This window comes from Acinonyx jubatus, chromosome X, assembly GCF_027475565.1.
Source record: "Acinonyx jubatus isolate Ajub_Pintada_27869175 chromosome X, VMU_Ajub_asm_v1.0, whole genome shotgun sequence".
Lineage (NCBI taxonomy): Eukaryota > Metazoa > Chordata > Mammalia > Carnivora > Felidae > Acinonyx > Acinonyx jubatus.
Window position 1 is genome coordinate 55810510 of NC_069389.1, and position 21935 is coordinate 55832444.

At 39.5% G+C, this 21935-nt stretch overlaps 1 protein-coding gene across 4 annotated transcripts in view; it reads left to right on the plus strand.

The window, feature by feature from the left end:
• The window catches only part of KIF4A (kinesin family member 4A), a 119676-nt gene that overhangs the window by 89445 nt on the left and 8296 nt on the right, over window positions 1-21935 (plus strand). For 2 of the 4 annotated variants that reach the window (XM_027053685.2, XM_053202425.1), the window contains 8 exons: window positions 10036-10191; window positions 10312-10412; window positions 14761-14890; window positions 16066-16236; window positions 16619-16726; window positions 17746-17823; window positions 18166-18264; window positions 18803-18985. In XM_027053685.2, coding sequence (XP_026909486.1) covers window positions 10036-10191; window positions 10312-10412; window positions 14761-14890; window positions 16066-16236; window positions 16619-16726; window positions 17746-17823; window positions 18166-18264; window positions 18803-18985 — 1026 coding nt within the window. The remainder of the gene's footprint in view (window positions 1-10035; window positions 10192-10311; window positions 10413-14760; window positions 14891-16065; window positions 16237-16618; window positions 16727-17745; window positions 17824-18165; window positions 18265-18802; window positions 18986-21935) is intronic. The other 2 variants (XM_053202426.1, XM_053202427.1) reach the window with 2 other exon arrangements.

Genomic DNA, 21935 nt, shown 5'->3' on the forward strand with positions numbered 1-21935 from the left:
TGGCTACTACTATCTACTGTGTGCTAGGTGTTTACACATAGAGTCTGGAATCCTCACTTCATCCTTAGAGGTTAGGTACATCTCCATTTTTGAGGAAAGAAAAGTGAGGCCATGAGAGGTTAGATGATTTCCCAAGGTGTCACAATTAATAAGTAGCAGAGATTTTTCAACAAATGTTGTGGAGCAATTAGATACCATAGACAAAAACAAACAAACCACTTTAACCTAAACCTTGCACCTTATACAAAAATGAACTCAAAGTAGACCATAGATCTAAATGTAAAACCTAAGGGTGCCTGAGTGGCTCAGTTGGTTAAGTGTCCCAACTCTTAATCTCAGCTCAGGTGTTGATTTCAGGGTCGTGAGTTCAAGCCCTGCATTGGGCTCTGTGCTGGGCATGAAGCCTACATACATACATACATACATACATGTAAAACTTAAAACTGTGACACTTCTACAAGAAAACATAAGATAAAAATTTCAGTGACATCATAAGCATAATACATAAAGAAAAAGTGAATATATTAGGCTTCACCAAAAGTAAGAACTTCTGCTCTGGTAAAGACCCTAGGGAGACAATGTTCAAAAAAATAAGTGACATGCCTGAGTGGCTCAGTCAGTTAAGCTTCCAACTCTTGACTTCGGCTCAGGTCATAATCTCATAGTTTGTGACCCGCGTTGAGCTCCACATTGGCAGTGTGGAGCCTACTTGGGATTCTCTCTCTCTCTCTCTCTCTCTCTCTCTCTCTCTCCCTCTCTCTCTCTCTCTCTCTTTCTCTCTGTCCCTCTCTGTTTCCCTCTGTCCCTCTGCCACTCATGTGGGCTCTCTCTCTCTCATAATAAATAAATAAACTTTAAATAAATAAGTAAATACACCTTAGACTAGAAAAAAATATTTGCAAATTACATATCTGACAAAGGAATCATATCCAAAATTCATAAAGGATTTATTAAACCCAAAAATAAGAAAACAAATAACTCAATTAGATAATGGGCAAAACACCTGAGCAGATACTTGATGAAAGAAAATACGCAGATGGCAAATAAGCACATGAAAAGATATTCAACAGGGGCACCTAGGTGGCTCAGTTGAGCATCCAACTCTTGATTTCAGCTCAAGTCATGATCCCAGGGTCCTGGGATTGAGCCCCGTGTCAGACTCCATGCTGAGGATGGAGCCTGCTTAAGATGCTCGCTCTCTCTCTCTCTCTCTCTCTCTGTCTCTTTCTCTCTGTCTCCCTCTGACCTTCTCCCCTGCTCACGCTCTCTCTCTCTCCCTCTTTCTTTCTAAAATAATAAAAGATATATATTCAACATCATTAGCCATTAAGGAAAAGCAAATTAAGGCCCAGATAAGATACACTACACACCTATTAGCATGGCTACAATAAAATATAGTGACAATACCAAGGATACTGGGAAAATAGAATTATCATACATTGTTAGTGGGAATATAAAATGGTATAGCCACTCCGGAAAATGGCTAGTCACTTTCTTATAAAATTAGACATGTATATATATGAGCCAACAATCCCATCCCTGGGCATTTACCCTCTAGAAATGAAAGCTTGCATTCACATGAAAACCTATATGACAGTGTTTAAAGCAGCTATATTTGTATTCACCAAAAACTACAATCCAAATGTCTCTCAACTGGAGAATGTATAAACAAATTAGTATATCCATACAGTGGAACACTACTCAGCAAAAAAAAAAAAAAAAGGAATAAACTATTGATACACTTGGGTGGATCATAAGGGCATCATGCTGAGTGAAAAAAGCCAATCTCAAAAGTTCACATACTATAGGATTCCATTTAATGAATATTCTCGAAATGACACAATTTTAGGAATAGAAACAAATCAGTGGTTGCCTGAGGTAAACGAACTTGAAAATGAGACCTTAGGAAAGCCTGCAGACATCTTTGAGGAATACACCAGTAGCTATAGCTGTGTGCAGAAGAAAAAACTCTTTGTTGAGTAATCACATGCTGAACTACTGAAACTTTTACAAGAAACTCTTATGACAGATGCTAACATATTAGCATGTGTGACCAAAATCTTAGAATATCAAGGACTTTCACCAGGAAAATCTTTCAAAACAAGAAGGAAAGATTCCTGAAGGCAGCAGATACTAAATTTTACCCAACTCTGTCACAGTACCTAGCTCATAGCAGGCACTCGGGAAATAGCTCTTTTCAGTAATTTTGAAGTTAAAGAGATCACTAGACTTCTCCCAAACTGCCTTGTCCATAGATATGCTGGATTACTCTATTTGATTTAGGTAAGAAAAGCTAACATTTATGGAGTACTTATTATGTAGTAAGAAGTGTCAAATATTTTTTATATATTAATCATGTAATTCTCAAAACAACCCTATGAGGTATAGGGATGATTATGATCCTCATTTTACAGATGAGAAAAGTGAGTCACAGAGAGACTAGAGGACTTGCTTCCAGGTCCAATCACTAAGAATTGAAGGAGCTACTTGGGGGAATTTACTCCTGAAACCAAGAGCACACTGTATACACTGTGTGTTAGCTAACTTGACAATAAATTATATTTAGAAAAAAAAGAATAGAAGGAGCTACAATGTAATCTGGATCTAGAATTATATTCTCATAATCATTATATAACCTTATTACATACATTCTACGGTCTCTCTCTGATACACTCTTCAGTCACTAGGCCTTTGATTATGTTTAAGTTCATTAAAGATGCGTGAATATAGGAATGTTGAAAATTTTCTTAGATAAGATATAGGGATCTGTATAGTTATGATTCCTTCAGTCAGCAAGCATTTCCTTAATACCAATTCCAGCACTAGTGCCTTTTATTCTCATGACTTATTCATTCCATAACTGGAAGCCTGTATCTCCCACTGCTCTTCACCCATTTTGCCTATCCTTCCAACCCCCTTCCCTCTGGCAACTCAGTGGTTCACTCACCAGTTTATGATACAACATCTCAAATCATGGTTCACACTGACAAAAAGGAGGGAAGACTGTGCTTTGATCCTATCACACGATCAAAGTGTTAAAAGCTGTGGAGTTAGGGGAGAGAAGGGGAAGATGGTGGCAGTGTAGGAGCATCCTAGACACTCCTCATCCCATGAACACAACTAGATAACTATCAAATCATCCTAAATAGACCAGAAATCAACCTTAAGACTGGCAGAACAAACTCCACAACTAAAGGTAGAGAAGAGGCCACATCAAAGAAGGTAGGAAATGCAAAGATGGGACTTGGGAGAAAAAAAGATCATGGCCACTGCAGTGGGGAGGTAGCTGCAGTGTAGAGAAGGGTGAGAGACAAACTAGCACACAGAGCAGCTCAACATGGGGGAAATGAATCCCCATAGCAATTGGTTTGTAAAGTGAGAGGGGCCAAATTTTGTGAGTTCTTACAACCAGTGGAGCTTAAAGCCTGGGGTCTTAAAGGTCAATGGGCTTAGCTCAGATAGACCCTGAAAGGCATTGTACTGCTCTTGGAGAGAAGGAAGGCTAACAATGCCTGGACATTCAGCATTGAAATGGTGATCTGAAGAGCACCTGAGCACACAGTGGAGCGGGTATTTGCTCATTTCAGTATTTGCTCATTTGCCCAGAAAGGCAGCGTTCATGGAAAGACCTCTCTGGGAATAAAGAAACTGGCAGACACTATTTCCCTCTGCTATCTCTCAGCATAAACACAAAGGCACCTACAGGAACACAGCACTGACACTTACTACCTAACTTGCTTACACGAAGCTCTGCTCACCCATGCTGTGGTGAAACCCCCCCTTCTCAGTCTCGCTCACCTCAGTCCAAGTGTGGCAAGCCCCCTCCCCCAGAAGACTGTCCCAAACCCCAGCTCACACTGTGTCTGCCAACCTGGGAGTTTTGCAGAACCTCAGTTCCGGTGTCAGTGGCAATAGGTCCCATTTTACAAGCAGACCAGAGCATACCTAGTAAACAATTGCCAGATTCAGGCCAGAGACCAAACACTGCCCCCAACAAAGAAAGCCTCTGCAGACAACTGGCAGAAGGATAAAGCAGCCAGGACACAGATGCAGTGCACACAGAGTACACATTGGAGACACTCCCAAAAGCACCAGGCCCTGTAGAAAGGGGACACTACAAGGAACAGACAACAAAACATCTTCATAACACCATTACCTTCAAGAACAGGAGATATAGCTGACTTTTCTAACACAGAGAAATAGGCACAGAGACTTAGACAAAACGAGAAGACAGATAAATTTGTCCCAAATGACAGAATAGGACAAGGCCATGGCTGGAGATCTAAGCAAAACAGACATAAGTAACTTGCTTGATGGAGTATTTAAAGCAATGATCATGGAGATACTCACTGGACTTTGGAAAAGAGTGGAAGATATCAGAGAGACCCTTAACACAGAGATAAAAATGAACCAATCAGAGATGAAGTGTGCAACAAACAAGATTAGAAACACACCTGATGCAATGAACAGCAGGCTAGAAGAAGCAGAAAAATGAATTAATGACCTATAAGAGAAATGAAAAGTAATCAAGCTGAACAAAAAAAGGAAAAAAGAATTATGTAAAACAAGAATAGAAGTAGGGAACTCAATGACTCCATCAAACAATAATCTTCATATTATAGGAGTCCCAGAAGAAGACAAAGAAGAGGGGACAGAAAATTTATTTAAAAAATAGCTGAGAGTTGCCTGGGTGGCTCAGTAGGTAAGTGTCCAACATCAGCTCAGGTCATGATCTCACTGTTGATGAGTTCAAGCCCCGCATCAGGCTCTGTGCTGATAACTCAGAGCCTGGAACCTGCTTCAGATTCTGTGTCTCCATCTCTCTCTGCCCTTCCCCCATTCATGCTGTCTGTCTTTCAAAAAAAATGAATAAACATTAAAAAAAATTTTTTTAAAGAAATAGCTGAAAACTTCCCTAATCTGGGGAAGGAAACAGATATCCAGATCCAGGAGGTATAGAAAACTTCCAACAAAATCAACAAAAGGATATCCATACAAAGACATATTGTAATGAAATTGCCAAATACAGTGATAAAGAAAAAATGTTTAAACCAGCAAGACCAAAGAAGACAGTAACATGCAAGGAAAACCCCATAAGGCTAGCAGCCCATTTTTCAGCAAAAATTTTCCAGGCCTGAAAGAGTGCATGATATATTCAAAATGATGAATGGGGGAAATTTGCAGCCAAGAATACTGTATCTAGCAAAGTTATCATTCAGAATAGGAAAGATAAAGAGTTTTACAGAAGAACAAAAACTAAAAGTGTTCATAACCATTAAACCAGACCAGAAAGAAATATTAAAGGGGACCCTTTGTGTGAAATGGAAAGATCAAAAATGACAGTATCAAGGTAGGAAACACAAACACAGTAAAAGTGAATATTTCTGTAAAAAATCAGTCAAGAAACTCACAAAAAGATGTAGAATATGACATCATATACCAAAAATGTAGGAGGGAGAGGAGTAAAAAATGAGTTCAAACTTAAAGGACCATCAACTTAATATAAAATTCTATAAGTAGATGTTATATACAAACCTCATGGTAACCACAAATCAAAAACCACTAATAAATATGCAAGGAATAAAGAGAAAGAAATCCAAATGCATCACAAAAAAAACCCAGCAAACCATGCAAGAAGAACAAAAAAAAGATCAGAGAAAATGTTCAATAACAACTATAAAACAAGTAATAAAATGGTAATGCATTCATATCTATCAATAATAACTTTCAATGTAAATGGACTAAATGCTCCAATCAAAAGACACAGGGTGGCTGAATGGATAATTTTTAAAAAGACCCATCTATATGCTGCTTAAAAGAGACCTATTTTAGACCTAAAGACACCTACAGATTGAAAGTGAGGGGATGGAGAAACATCTATCTGGCAAAAAGCCAGAAGAACAATACTTAATATAAAACAAAATAGACTTTAAAACAAAGAATGTTGGGGGCACCTGGGTGGCTCAGTTGGTTAAACGTCCAACTTCGGCTTAGGTCATGATCTCATGGTTCATGGGTTCGAGCCCCGCGTCAGGTTCTGTGCTGACAGCTCAGAGCCTGGAGCCTGCTACGGATTCTGTGTCTCCCTCCCTCTCTCCCCCTCCCCTTCTTGTGCTCGCTCGCTCTCTCTCTCAAAAGGTAAAAAAACATTAAAAAAAAATTTAAAAAAACAAAGAATGTTACAAGAGACAAAGAAGGACACTATACAATAATAAAGGGCACAATCCAACAAGACTATATAACAAGTGTAAATATGCACCCAGAACAGGAGCACCCAAATGCATAAAACAGTTAGTAAATGTGAAGGAACAAATCAATAATAGTATAATAACACAAAATAATAATAACACAAAAATAGTATAGGACTTTAATACCCCACTTAACACCAATGGACAGATATCTAAGTAGAAAATAAACAAGGAAAAATGGCTCTGAATGACACACTGGAACATGTGAATTTAACAGATATATTCAGAATATTCCATCCTAAAACAGCAGAATACAGTCTTTTCAAGTGCACAGAGAAACGTTTTCCAGAATAGATTACATATGAGCCCACAAAACAAGCCTCAACTCAGCAAATTCAAGAAGATGGAAGTCATACCATGAACCTTTTCTGACCAACGATGCTATGAAACTGGAAGTCAACCACATGAAAATATCTGGAAAGACCACAACTACATGGAGGTTAAATAACATGCTACTAAACAATAAATACATCAACCAGGAAATCAAAGAAGAAATTAAAAAATACATTGAAACAAATAGAAATGAAAACACAATGTCCAAAACCTTTGGAATACAGCAAAAGTGATTCCAAAAGGGAAGCTTATAGCAATATAAGCCTACCTCAACAAGCAAGAAAAATCCAAGGTAAACAACCTAACCTTATACCTAAAGGAGCTAAAAGAACAACAAACAAAACCTAAAACCACCAGAAGGAAGGAATAATTAAGATTGGAGCAAAAATGAATGATATATAGAAAGTAAAACAACAACAACAACAATAGAATAGATCAATGAAACCAGAAGCTGGTTCTTTGCAAAAAAAAAAAAAAATCAATGAAATTGATAAACCTCTCAACTGACTTATCAAGAAAAAGAGAGAAAGGACTAAAATAGAAATCACAAATGAGTGAGGAGAAATAACCAACAACACAGAAATACAAACCATTCCAAGAGCATATTATGAAAAACTACATGGCAACAAATTGGACAACCTAGAAAAAAAATGGATAAATTCCTAGAAGTATATGAACTGCCAAAACTGTACCAGGAAGAAATATAAAATGTGAACAGACCACTTACCAGCAAAGAAATTGGATCGGGGGGTGCCTGGTGGCTTAGTCAGTTGGGCATCTGACTTTGGTTTAGGTCATGATCTTGCAGTCTGTGAGTTCAAGCTCCATGTCGGACCCTGTGCTGACATCTCAGAGCCTGGAGCCTACTTCAGATTCTGTCTGTATCTCTCTCTGCCCCTCCCCTGCTCTCACTGTGTGTCTCTCTCTCTCAAAAATAAAATAAAAACATTTAAAGAAATTTTTAAAAATTGGATTGGCAATCAAAAACTCCTGGGGTGGGGGGGGGTGGCAGAGGAGAGGGGAAAATGGGTGATGGGCATTGAGGCAGGCGCTTGTTGAGATGAGCTCTGGGTGTTGTATGTAAACAGTAAATGACAGGACTCTACCCCCAAAACCAAGAGCACACTGTATACACTGTATGTTAGCCAACTTGACAATAAATTATATTAAAACAAAAAACAAAACTCCCAACAAACAAAATTCTAGGGCCAGATGGCTTCAGAGGCAAATGCTACCAAACATTTAAAGAAGAGTTAATACCTATTCTTCTCAAACTATTGCAAAAATAGAAAAAGGTAAACTTCCAAATTCATCCTATAAGGCCAACATTACCCTGATAACAAAACCAGACAAAGACATCACAAAGAAAAGAGTAACTAAAGACCAGTATCTCTGATGAACATAGATGCAGAGATCCTCAACAAAATACCAGCAACTAGAATCCAACAATATATTAAGAATTATTCACCAAGATCAAGTGAGATTTATTCCTCGGATGCAAGGGTAGTTCAATATTAACAAATCGATCAACATGATATATCACATCAATAAGAGAAAGAGTAAGAACCATATGATGATTTCAATAGATGTAGGAAAAACATTTGTCCAAGTACAATATCCATTCATTATAAAAACCCTTCAACAAAGTAGGTTTAGAGGGTACATATCTCAACATGATAAAAGCCATATATGAAAAACCCACAGCTAATGTCATCCTAAATGGGGAAAAACCGAGAGCTGTTCCCCAAGGTCAGGAACAAGACAAGGATGTTCACTGTCAACACTTCTATTCAAAATAGTACTGGAGGTCCTAGCCACAGCAGTCAGACAACAAAAAGAAATAAAAGGAATCCAAATCAGTTAGGAAGAAGTAAAACTGTCACAATTTGCATATGACATGATACTATATATAGGAACCCTAAAGACTCCACCAAAAAACTGCTAGAACTGATAAACGAATTCACAACAAAACAAAAGAGCAACCTACTGAATGGGAGAAGATATTTGCAAATGATATATCTGATAAGGGATTAATATCAAAAATATATAAAGAACTTCTACAAGTCAACACCAAAAATCCAAACAATCTGATCAAATAATGGACAGAAGACCAGAATAGACATTTTTCCAAAGAAGACATACAGATGGCCAACAGGTACACTAAAAGATGCTCAACATCACTCTAATCATCAGAGAAATGCATATGAAAGCCACAACGAGATATCACCTTACAGCTGTCAGAATGGCTAAAACCAGAAAGACAAAAAATAACACGTGTTTGCGAGGATGTGGAGAAAAAGGAACCCTCATGCATTGTTGGTGGGAATGTAGATTGGTACAGCCACTGTGGAAAACAGTATGGAGGTTCCTGAAATTAAAAAATAGAAATACCATATGATCCAGTAATTCTGCTACTGGGTATTTACCCAAAGAAAATGAAAACACTGATTTGAAGATATTTGCACCCCATGTTTATGGCAGTGTTATTTACAATAGCCAAGATGTGGAAGCAACCCAAGTGTCCATTGATAGATGAATGGGTAAGGAAGATGTCACACACACACACACACACACACACACACACACACACACACACACTGGAATATTACACAGCCATAAAAAGGGTGAGATCTTGCCATTTGCAACAACATGGATGAACCTAATACTTCTAGGGTATTATGCTAAGTAAAATAAGGCAGATCAAGAATGACAATTACCATATGATTTCACTCATATGGAATCTAAAAAAACAAAATAAATAAACAAAAAGCAGATCTATAAAAACAGAAAACAAACTGAAGGTTGCCAGAGGGAAGAGGGATGGAGGGATGGGCAGAATGGGTGAAGGGGAGTGGGAGGTACAGGCTTCCAGTTATGGGATGAAGTCATGGGAATAAAAGGAACAGCATCAATATAGTCAGTGATATTGTAATAGTGTTGTATGGTGACAGATGGTAGCTACACTTGTGGTGAGCATAGCATAACATATAAAGATACTGAATCACTATGTTGTACATAGGAAACGAATGTAAAATTATGTGTCAACTAAAAAAATTTTAAAACAAGAATGGGTATCTTTATTAAAATCAACAGATGATCAAAATATACTTCAATTCTTCATCAGATGATCAAAATATACTTCAATTCCTTATCAGGACTAGTTAAGGACAAAAGTTAAGGAGAAAATGGAGAAGGCAAAGACGATGTATAAAAATACTAGGATATCTAGAGAAAGATTTTCTGCAGAAAGCCTCTTTCTTGTGACCTTCTGGGAGATTTCTGTTTAAGGCTCTTGGAGAGCTATTACAATTTTTGGTGAGTGTGGGCATGAATGGAAATCTCACTTCTACTTATGTGGGCTCTGTTCTGAGTGAAATTTAAGTCTGGAGCTGAATCTAGCCCATGGGCCAGTGATTCCTCATTCCTAACCCAACATCACTAATTTCTCTTCTAGAATTGGCTTGGAAATGAAGTTGAGGTTATGGTCAGTACTGAGGAAGCCAAACGCCATCTAAATGACCTTCTTGAAGATAGGAAGATCCTGGCTCAGGATGTGGCTCAACTCAAAGAAAAAAAGGAATCTGGGGAGAATCCACCTCCAAAACTCCGGGTAAGTGCCCTTATGGAAATACATGATCAATAATCAGACTGCACTCCCCAGAAACCCTCACAGCTTTGGAGGGTTACTTTCCTTTTAGCACTTCACCCTCATTCCCACTGTTCTTTACAGAGGCGTACATTCTCGCTTGCTGAACTACGTGGTCAAGTTTCTGAGTCCGAGGATTCCATTACAAAGAAAATTGAAAGCCTGGAGACTGAAATGGAACTCAGGTAATGGGACTGTCTCTAAGGCATTGTAATTTATAAAAATTTATGCCTGGAATCAAAAGAGAACCTATCAATCCAGTGATTCAAAAGCTTGTTTTTCAAAGGCTTTCTGATGGTAGAGAAATGAGAGAACATAGCAATTCTTTTGAACCACACACTTCACTAGACATGTTGGGTACATTTTCTCATTCCCTCCCTATGAGGTATTATTACATTTTATGTGGTATTATTCATTTGACTTTAAAGATTAAACAGGGGCACCTGGGTGGCTCAGTCAGTTAACGTCCAACTCTGGATTTTGGCTCAGGTCATGATCCCAGGGTTGTGGGATCAAGCCCTGCATTGGGCTCCTTGCTGAGCATGGAGCCTGGGATTCTCTCTCTTTCCCATGGCCCCCACCTGCGTGCTCTCTTGCGCTCTCTCTGTCTCTCAAATAAAATTTAAATAAAGATCTAAACAGAAGTTCAGAAATCTTAAGAAATGTGCTAAAGGTTATACAGAGTCGGGATTCGAAACCTGGTCTAATTCCAAAACACATGCTCTTTATGATGCACCACATCTTAGTATCTCTGAAATGCAGAACTGGCTAACAACAAAATTTTAGAGGAAGTCAAGAACTGATACTAAAAGAGCTACAGTACAGAAGGAAGAGAAGTTTAGATATCATCAGCAAAGTAGATATATAAGGAAAGTTATCATAAGCATTAAATTACATTAGTAAATAAAGTACATAACACAGTACTTGGCATATTAGAAGTGCTCAGTGAACGTCCTCTTTTTCTCCTTTTCTGGCTCTAATACCATAACTTATGCCGCTCTAGTTACTATTACTATCTTTTAAGTATCTATGATATCTAGAAGGAATCAAACTTTGACAGAGATTTTAGAATGTCTTACGATAATAGAATTGTATTGCCCAGAAGACCTTAAAGATCACTTAATTTGTTTTTAGCAACACACACTAGCTGTTTATCTTTGGATACATCTATAAATCACTCAACATTTGAGTGTCTGCTTTGTGTTGCACTGGATGTATGCAGTTGGGATATATAGAAAGTAGGTGGCATTCCTTGCTCTGAAGTAGAAATAGTATAATGATATAGTGGTGTGTTGGAATCATTTGTTAAAATTTCAGGACTGTTGTAAACCATTGATAGCTTGCCACACATTTATGCTACAGAAACTAGCAAAAGCTACAAATCAGGTCTGGTTTTTTTAAGTGTTGGTTGTTAAACATTTACCTGCACACCACTGTGCATAATTAAATGATTAAATGTTAAACAGGTACCAAGTAGAGAGTAATGAAACAGAGGTGAGTTTATCCAAGGGGATTTTCCTAAAGTTGATGAGACATAAACTAAATTTTAAAAGACCTAAGGGACATGAATTACCAGAGGAGACAGGAAAGGCCATATGACCAACTGACAGTTCTGAAGTGTTCTAGCTCACCTCTTCCGAGAAGCCTTCCCTGACTCTTCATCTCCCATTAATCCTCCTCTTCTCTAAACTCCTTCAGAACTTACAGTACCCAATCATATGGTACAACAGATGTGTCATCTTTATATTTGTTAATTTTTTACATTTATTAGTGTTGTTGATATAAATTGATCATAAGCTTGTTGAAGGAAAGGACTATATATTACACCAGAGTTCTCAAAGCGTGGCCCACAAACCCCTAGGGGTCTCTGAGCAATCAGAACTATTTTCATAATAATATTATGACATTTGCCATTTTTACCATATTGACATTTGCCATGACCGTGCAAAGCAACAGTGGACAAAACTGCTCAGACCTTAGCTTGAATTAGAGCAGTGGCACCAATCTGTACTAGCGGTCACCACCACACACTCTCAGCTTTTATTTTTAAGTCAGTTTTACTTAAGACTGGCTTTGATAGGGGCACCTGGCTGGCTCAATCGGTAGAATATGATACTCTTGATCTTGGGGTCATGAGTTCAAGCCCCACATTTTTTTTAAGTAGTAAAAAAAAAAAAAAAAAGAATGGCTTTGTTAAAGCAGTAAAAATTGTTAATTTCATTAAATCTCAACTCTTGAATTCAAATCTATTTAGTATTCTGCATGACAGAACGGGAAGAACACAGACTACTTGTGCTCTGTGCTAAAGTCTGAGAGTTGTCTGGAGGAAAAGCACTTGTACGATTGTTTTTCCATGGAACATTAGTTGTCTTTGAAAGAATGACTGACAAACTATGGTTATTCAGACTTCAGTACTTGGCAGACACTTTGCTGAAAAGTGAACAGAGTGAGCCCGTCGCTTCAAGGAAAACAACTGGCAGTGTTTATCACCAAAGTTAGAATTTGAGCTTTCAAGCAAAACTTAGAACTTCGGAAAATTTTTGTCTGCCACTATTGAGCTTGACAGTTTTTCATAACTTTTCTGATGAGACCAGTAGTGATGTTAACAATTTTTTATTTTTTTATATTACATCATGAAATGTGTTCGCATTTGGAGACTTTGCATCACTCAACATTCTCCAGATGATGTTACAGAAGCCTGTAAGGGTAAAAGAACCATTGAGATTGCAAGATAGACCGTTGGATTTTAACATAAGGGAGTAAGAAAAGTTTACTAGTAATGGTTTCCAATTCCACATTTCAACTTTAGGGAACTACCACTTGCAGGGTTTTAGTATAATCACAAAGAAGAGTATCTATCCACAATTACCTGAATAGGCTATTAAAATGCTCCTCCTTTGTCCAACTACATATCTATGAGAGGCCAGATTAAAGACAATTAATAAAGATGTTAATTTCAACCAGAACACATCACAAAAGACTGGTTGCAGAGGGAGATGTGAGAATCCAGCTGTCTTCTATGAAGCCAGATATTACAGAGATTTGTAAAAATGTAAAACAATCCCACTCTTCTCACCAAATTATTTTTTGTTTTAGAAAATGTATTTTTCATAAAATATATTACAATGGCTTTTTGTTATCTTAAGTGAATTAATAAATACTTAATTTTTTCTCAGTTTTACTTTCAATACTGTAAATACCTATAGGTATAATGTATATAAACAGAGTTTCTCAGAGGTCCTCAGTCATTCTTAAGAGTGTAGAGGGGTCCTGGGGCACCTGGGTGGTTCAGTCAGTTGGGCATTTGACTTCAACTCAGGTCATGATCTCACAGCTCATGGGTTCGAGCTCCACATCGGGCTGTGTACTGACAGCTCAGAGCCTGGAGCCCGCTTTGGACTCTGTCCCCATCTCTCTGTGCCCCTCTCCTGCTCGTGCTCTGTCTCTCTCTGTCTCTCTCTCTCTCTCTCTCTCTCTCTCTCTCTCTCAAAAATAAATACTTAAAAAAAAAGAGTGTAGAGGGGTCCTGAAACTCCAAGATTTGAGAACTGCCACCTTAGATTATTTTGGTACCCATCTTTTATAGTATCTTACAGAGCAGCATGTCACACATATGCTGGTATACTACCTCTCACCAGACACATAGCAAATTTGAGAAGGAAGCTATTAACCAAACTGCATTATTGTGTAAACCTTGGTCTCAGGCCATACCTGATCTGAAAGTATCTGTAAGTTATAATCAGGGTCAATGGTATCCAGTCTTCTTAGAAACTTCTCAGTCCTGTGCCAGGCACTTCAAGGTAACCTCTCGCAACATTAGCCATATGTATCAATTTGGTATTCAGTCCCAGCAAAGAACATTTACCTGCTTGTTCTTTTGAGATTTTGTTTTTCCTTGAGGTCTCCAACATGACTCTTACTCTTGCATGGTTGAGCCACTATATCACAGTCTGAACTTAAATGGCCTCAAGACAAAGTCACATTACAGTCAGTGCACTACAACAAAAGCCCTACTGATACAAATATTTCCGAATCCCACTATATGACCCATTTATTTCGACCTTTATTTAATGAAATAAAACCAAGATAGTCTCTTGGATTCCCTTTGCATCAAGAATGGAGATACTGTATAAAATCCTAACCAGATGACTCAATCATTATTTGAAAGATATTTAACTGAGGGGCGCCTCGGTGGCTCAGTCAGCTAAACGTCCGACTTTAGCTCAGGTCATGCATGATCTTGACTTTAGCTCAGGTTCGTGCCTCGCATTGGGCTCTGTGCTGACAGCTCAGAGCCTGGAGCCTGCTTCAGATTCTATGTCCCTGTCTCTCTTTGCCTCTGCCCCACTTGTGCGCTCTCTCTCTCTCTCTCTCTCTCTCAAAAATAAACAAACATTTTAAAAAATAAGAAAAAAAAGATATTTAACTGGTACCTCCATCCATAAAACTATTTGAAGTTTCTCCATAGAGCTCTTCCCCTCTCCTTGGTGTTAGGGATACTAGCAATGAGTCTCACTGTTTCTTTCCCTGAAGGAGTGCTCAGATTGCTGACCTACAGCAGAAGTTGCTGGATGCAGAAAGTGAAGACAGGCCAAAACACCGCTGGGAGAGTATCACTACCATTCTGGAAGCCAAGTGTGCCCTGAAATATTTAATTGGAGAGGTAAGCATCACTCTTCCCTACCAAGAATTAGGGGTCTGTCTTGGTAGGTTGAAATAAGATGTTATCTTGGAATACTGTCATAGTGCTATTGCCACTTTTCATGCTGGAAACTGCAATGACACTAGCATTAGAGAAATCGTTTTATGGGTAAAGGCTGGTGTGGACAAGTACAAGCCATTCACTTAGAAAAATATAGGACTTACAAACTGATACCTGTCATGCCTGACGCGTAGAAAGTACTCATTAAACATCTGCTATTATTATTGGGAAAATATCAGGATGCCATAGTAGGCCACTCATTAAACATAAGCTCTTATACTTACTGCTTTTTGAAACACCTATGACATGTATATTCAAAAAGTTTAAGATACAATCTAGAAAAGAGGAAACCTAATCATCTTTTCACATGTAAAGATGAATCCATCTTAAGGAAAATCCATCCTCACTGACCCTAAAATAATGTATCATCTTACATTGCCACAAGAGGGACTGAAGTTGATCAACTCTGGTGACTGAGGCATTTTCACTCTGAGACAAGCATACAAACTCCAACTCTGGAAGTTTGAGCAATGTTATCCTTTATACATTTTTTTATTGGGTGACCATATTTGCCCTACCAAGGCAATCCTGTTTAGTCTTATGAACAGTGGTATTTATGATGTTCACAGTGTGGGCCAGCAGAGACTATAAAACTAGGCCAGCAAAGGATATCACTCTAGCCTGAAGAGCCAGATCAACAGTCCCAGTTAATGTGCCTACTAGTTCCAACATGTGAACACAGACATTCTGAGATGCGCCATAATTGGCAATAAGGGTGTGTCCTATGGGTTTCTCTTTAAGACGAAGGAAGAAAATCTTAAATCTCAGAACTTGGAGTTGTCAGATACTGTTTGTGTTCAGTTTATTCTCGCCTGGAGACAGAGCAAGAGATTAAATGACCTCAGCAGTGGCTTCTAACTCTAAGAGATCTATCTCAACAGAAATATGGGCTCTTGGCCTGGGTAGCGTTGTTACTATTCGGTGGGAGATTCCATATGACATAGAAAAAGAAGAATGGACTTGGACATGGAGGAACTCTTCTCAGTCCATTTCAGGAAAGCTGACATTTTCCTGCCTAATGAATGGGGAAAGGTGGCCATTCTCCAAATAAACTGATCTTCTTTTATCCCTTCCAGCTGGTCTCCTCCAAAATACAGGTCAGCAAGCTTGAAAGCAGCCTGAAACAGAACAAGGCCAGCTGTGCTGACATGCAGAAGATGCTGTTTGAGGAACGAAATCATTTTGCTGAAATAGAGACAGAGTTACAGGCAGAGCTGGTCAGAGTGGAGCAACAGCACCAAGAGAAGGTAAACTCTGGCAAGCCAAGAAGCTATACTGAGAAACAAAGGGTCATTGCTTTTTGTTATTAGTTTTAAAAAGATAGTGGGGAGAAAAATTTTTTTAATAAAAAGATAGTAGGGGGGATATGAAGTTCCCTTCAAAAGACCCCGTAGTCTTTTCCAAGTTTTGCAAGCGAGGAACTTGAGAGAAATTACTTGTCGAAGTGTACACATACAGTGGCTCTTAGCCTCCAGCGTTAAGACTGAGAGTAACATTGTGGCCGTGCTTACTACTTCAGGCCATGAGAACAAAATGCAACCCGTACTTCTAGATCAGAGGAGTCATCTGGGTCCCTGCTTGAACTAAGCTGGAATTCCTTTTTCCTCTTTCTTACTCCTTTGTCCCTAGGTGCTATACCTGCTCAGCCAACTGCAGCAAAGCCAAATGGCAGAGAAGCAGCTAGAGGAGTCGGTCAGTGAAAAGGAACAACAGCTGCTGAGCACACTGAAGTGTCAGGTATGATAACGAGGCAAAGGTCTCCAGAGGTGGGATCCACAAGCCTGGCTGAGAATCCTGTCTGATTTACACCATTGTACTTTCAGCAGAGAGTAACCACTGAAAAGAGATTTATACTAGTAACCTCTGCGGCATTTTGGCCCTATTTGATCAATTTAGAGGTATTTAGAATGTAACCACACATAGAATAACCTCCTTCGCGGTACAGAAATGACGGTACATACTCCATACCAGACTTTGAGGCCTCCTGGTTCTTTGCCTCAGCCCTGAGCCCTAAAAGAGTTGAGAAAGTTCAATCATCCCACAGAATCCTAGGGGCATTCAGCTGTCTCTTCCTGAGCTTGTTTTGAGCTGAGACCTGACATGTTTGTAAAGTGCCTGAGGTCTGAATCTCTTCCAGAGGCTGGGAACACCACACCCTTTAGTAGCATGTTGGAGCACTATTTTATCCAACTTAGAATCTTTTTTTTTTTTTCCCTGAACCACCAGTCTCGAGAGTTTCCTTGGCACCTCCCATCGAAGACATAACCAAACTAGTTAAGGTCGTATGCACGAATCATGAATCTGGTTGTCTTAAGTGCCAGGAAGTTTAAGTAGGCTTATGAGAGTAGCAAATAAAATGCCTAGCCTGTGTTTAGAACGGTGAACAAAAGCATCTGTCGACTTGAAAGAAACAAAGCTAACTGTCCATTTTGGTCTCTTAATCAGCATCCTGATGTGAATGAATAAGGGATGCAAGGCTAGAAAACAGAAAAGAATAAGGAAAGCATTTAGGGCAGAGCACATGGTTCCTGTGAGTGTGGTCAGGACGACTTGGGAGTGTTGGAATAGAAGTGGCATTCAGGACACCTAGGAGCTGGTGGGAATCAGGCATTTTTCTGGGTGCCAATGCCTGCTGTGCAAAAACCATCTGCTGCCAGCGACTTGGCAGCAGTATGTTTTCATCTATGTGAGTTGTTTGGTAACCCACATGTAGTGCCCAAAATAACCCCACCTATCACTGCACTATCTGGAAATAGGATGAAGAACTTGAGAAGATGCGAGAAGTGTGTGAGCAAAATCAGCAGCTTCTCCGAGAGAATGAAATCATCAAGCAGGTAACACAGCTTCCCACCCTGGGAGACTCTGTTGTAATTGAGGTCAGCTCTTGGGAGCAGCCCCGAGTATGATGAGTTGGCTCTATTTTTGAGGTCTGTGTCAAGTTTCCATGTAATACAGTCATGTGCATTTCAAAATGGTATAAACACACATTTTTTAATCTGCTCTTTTCTGAATCTAATGCCAATCTTCTAAAGTGAGTCCTTCAACCTACTTTACTATTAACTTGCCTCACTTTACTATGGTTTAAATTAAGCTATCTTAGGAGTCTTTATGTTTTAGCCATTAACATTCCCAGTGGTTGCCCTGCAGCATACACTATGTGTTTTCTTTCCGAACAGAAACTGACCCTCCTCCAAGTAGCCAGCAGGCAGAAACCTCATCTTCCTAAAGATACCCTTCTATCTCCAGACTCTTCTTTTGAATATATCCCACCTAAGGTAAACTGCTCAGTGCCGGTAATACCTGCACATGGCCATGGTTGGGGGTGAATGTGCTAATTAAGTTCATCTTTTAGAAGAGGTTGAGAGTTAAAAAGCCCAAATTCCAGCATCTCAATTTTCCTTGGAGTCCCAAACAAAACTACAGTACAATCTCGAGGAAAATAGGCATTCTCCCTCCCCAGAAGGCTGACTTTGGGCCATTTACAGGCATTATGTAACACAACTGAGGAGAAACAGGAGAAAAGAGCAGTGTTCAGCTGTCCATCCAGAGATACTTATCTCATCATATCATGAGTCCCTCTTTCTTCCCTCAGACTGCTCAGCCTCTATCCCTTCAGTTTCTATCCCTTCAAAGACTCTGCAAGGCCAAAGGCTAAAGCAGAATTTCTTCTGATTGGTAAAGCCAAGGGCATATATTTGAGGGAGTCTGAAAGCTCAGCTCTGAGAATATAGCTGGCAGTGGCTACTGGGAAGATATGATCTACATGTACTTTTTAAATTTTATTAAATAATTATTCCAAACCTTTTTTCTTAGCCCAAACCTTCTCGTTTTAAAGAAAAATTCCTGGAGCAAAGCATGGATATCGAGGATCTAAAATATTATTCAGAGCATTCCGTGAATGAGCCTGAGGACAGTGCTGGTGACGATGATGATGGAGATGATGAGGAATGGAAGCCAACAAAACTAGTTAAGGTGTCCAAGAAGAACATCCAAGGGGTAGGAGGCAGCTCTCATCTCTGTCAGGGGTCCTAGTCATTAGTCTCTACTGCCAGTGGGAAGGTGCTGGCCCCATACCCTGCCCCTGAGCCCCTGAATCCCGTTCGAAGGCATTTGGCTCCGTGAGGAGTCCTTGTCAGGCCAGCTCTATATGGAACCTGGGGCTGGCAGAGAAGGTTGCCTGAGTGCACAAGATGGCTGTTTTCGTATTTTCAGGTTCTCACTAAGTCTGAATGGGTAGTAGTGTTCCATACCATTTCATTGAGGCTGATTGAGGGATCATAATAATCCTTCATATTTTTATAACACTTTACAGTTTAGAAGTCATTCTCATATATGTTCTCCCTTTTCATCATCACAAATAAAATCCAGTGAGGTATTTATTATTTGCATCTTACAGATAGATTTGAGACCCACAGGAGTGAAATGACCTTGCCTAAGGTCATAAAACCAAATGACAGGATTTGAAACCAAATATTCCGACTCCAAATCCAGTCAGTTTCTACCATATCATGGTCATACCAGTAACAGTTGCAGACCAGAAGCTAAGTAGGAACTTCATCTTCCTTGCCTACTAGAGTGATTGTGTTCCCTAGGCTGAGGGCCAATAGGAATTACAGAAAGGGCTAATAATTAAGCTCAAACACACCAAGTTAAGGTCAGTTAGAAACAATTTGACTTTGAGGCATGCTTATTTACTTCCACGATGATAGTCCTACATAATTATCAAACCTACATGTTTCATGTTGTGAAATATTAACTTCCCAGGCACTGTAGTTCACCACTACCCCAGATGTGTCCTGTAGCCACATTCCACTTAAAGAGAACAGTTCACAAATTAAGCCTAGCCAGCTTCCTGGAAGGTTACTTGATTTCATCAGCTGATTGAGTCCCACAAAGGGAACTGAGCCTTAGAAAGCCACAACACCAGAGAGAAGGAAGTCATGAGGAATAGACTATCTATTAAGTCATTTGGGAAGAGTCATCAAGAATGCAACATGTCATGTGCTCTTAGTGGGACTAAGAGCTCATCCTTAGCCTCAGAGAGCTCATAATCTAATGGGAAAACAAGGCAAAGAAATAGAAGCATACCATAGAACCTGAGCGTATTCATCTCAGGGAGATGGACTGAGGGATTTTTTAAAATAAAGCTTATGTATTTATTTTGAGAGAGAGCACATGTGTGAGCAGGGGAGGGGAAGAGAGAAAGGGAGAGAGAGGGAAACCCAATCCCAAGCAGGCTCCGTGCTTTTAGCAGGACAGCTGACACGAACCGTGAGACCATGACCTGAGCCAATATCAAGAGTCCTATGCTTAACCGACTAAGTCACCCAGGCACCCCCTAACAGTGACTATAAAGCCAAATCAAGTAGATACCACTTAGGAAGATACCATGAAAGAGATGACTATTGTTGCAGTATAAGACAGAAAGGGAGGGGCGCCTGGGTGGCTCAGTCAGTTGAGCGTCCGACTTCGGCTCAGGTCATGATCTCACACTCCATGAGTTCAAGCCCCGCGTCAGGCTCTGTGCTGACAGCTCAGAGCCTGGAGCCTGCTACAGATTCTGTGTCTCCCTCTCTTTCTCTGCCTCTCCCCTACTCATGCTCTGTCTCTCTCTGTCTCAAAAATAAATAAAAACATTAAAAATTTTTAAAAAAGACAGGGAAACACAGTCTTGGAAGCAAATTGAGAGCCCATTTCTGACACAATGAATAGCATATTGGAAAGACTCAGTTATAGAGGGACAGGGGGTTGGGACACTTACAGAAAATGGGGCAGAATATGTCTGACTTTTCACTCACTTATTCAACAAACGTTTTTGGACTCTACTATGACTGAAGCAGAGAGCATGAGCTGAATGTAGACACAAGGGTCAGCTAAGTAATAGGAAGCAGAGTTGAGAAGTATACACAGAAACAAATGGTAGAGGACCTAAAACCCCTGGGAAGGCATTTCCAGATGTGAAGCAAATGTGTGTATATTTGTGCTGTAGACAAGTTGATGTATTATGACACTGTGGCTCCAAGCGTAAAAGGGAAATATAGAAGTCTGGTAAAAATTGCAAGTCAGTGTTTGCTATCAGTGATAAATTCTATGTCTAAAACAGTGAGAGACTATTCTTTTCTAGGCTTTTCTCCTGATTTTGTAACTTGAGAAAATATAACTGGGCATTAAGGGGAAGGAGTTGGCATACAATCTAGTTTCTCCCTTTTGGCAACCTGAAAGTACGTGGATGCTATGACTGCTCTCTGATCAGATGTGTAGACACATTAGTTACAGACCTTGACGCTTTGCATGAAGGCCGTCATATTTATTGTTCCTACCCAGCTGAAATGGCCTGGTGTTATAGCACTAGATTGCTTCAAAGGAGACTGCAGCAGGTACCAAACTAAGGACTCGTCTAGAGCTAATGCTGAAAAAGTAGGCTTCCTCACTCAGCCATGTTTCCTATATGTACTAAGGAGATGCTGAGGGATAGGCCATGTGCTATAGTAAAAATAATAGGTTCAAAGCCAGGTAGACATGGGTTCTAGTCTTTAGTTTGCCACTGGCTAATTGGATGACCTAAAACAGGTCACTTAATCTCCCTAGGCTTCAGATTCCTTATCTATGCAATGAAGGGATTAGACTACAGTAGATGATGTATAAGGTCCCTTCCAGCACTAATATCCTGAGTCAAAGTAACAAAGTTGTATAAATATGGTTTTTTTAATTAATTAATTAATTAATTAATGAGTTTTAGTAATACTACCTTTATATGGTGTTTTATGGTATCTGAGAAGTTAAAAGAAGGAATATATGCAAAAACACCTTGTGAAGAATCAAATATCATGCAGGTATTATTAGTAAAGCACCATAAGCAGGGCACCTGGGTGGCTCAGTTGGTTAAGCATCCGACTTCAGCTCAGGTCATGATCTCACAGTTCATGGGTTTGAGCCCAGCATCGGG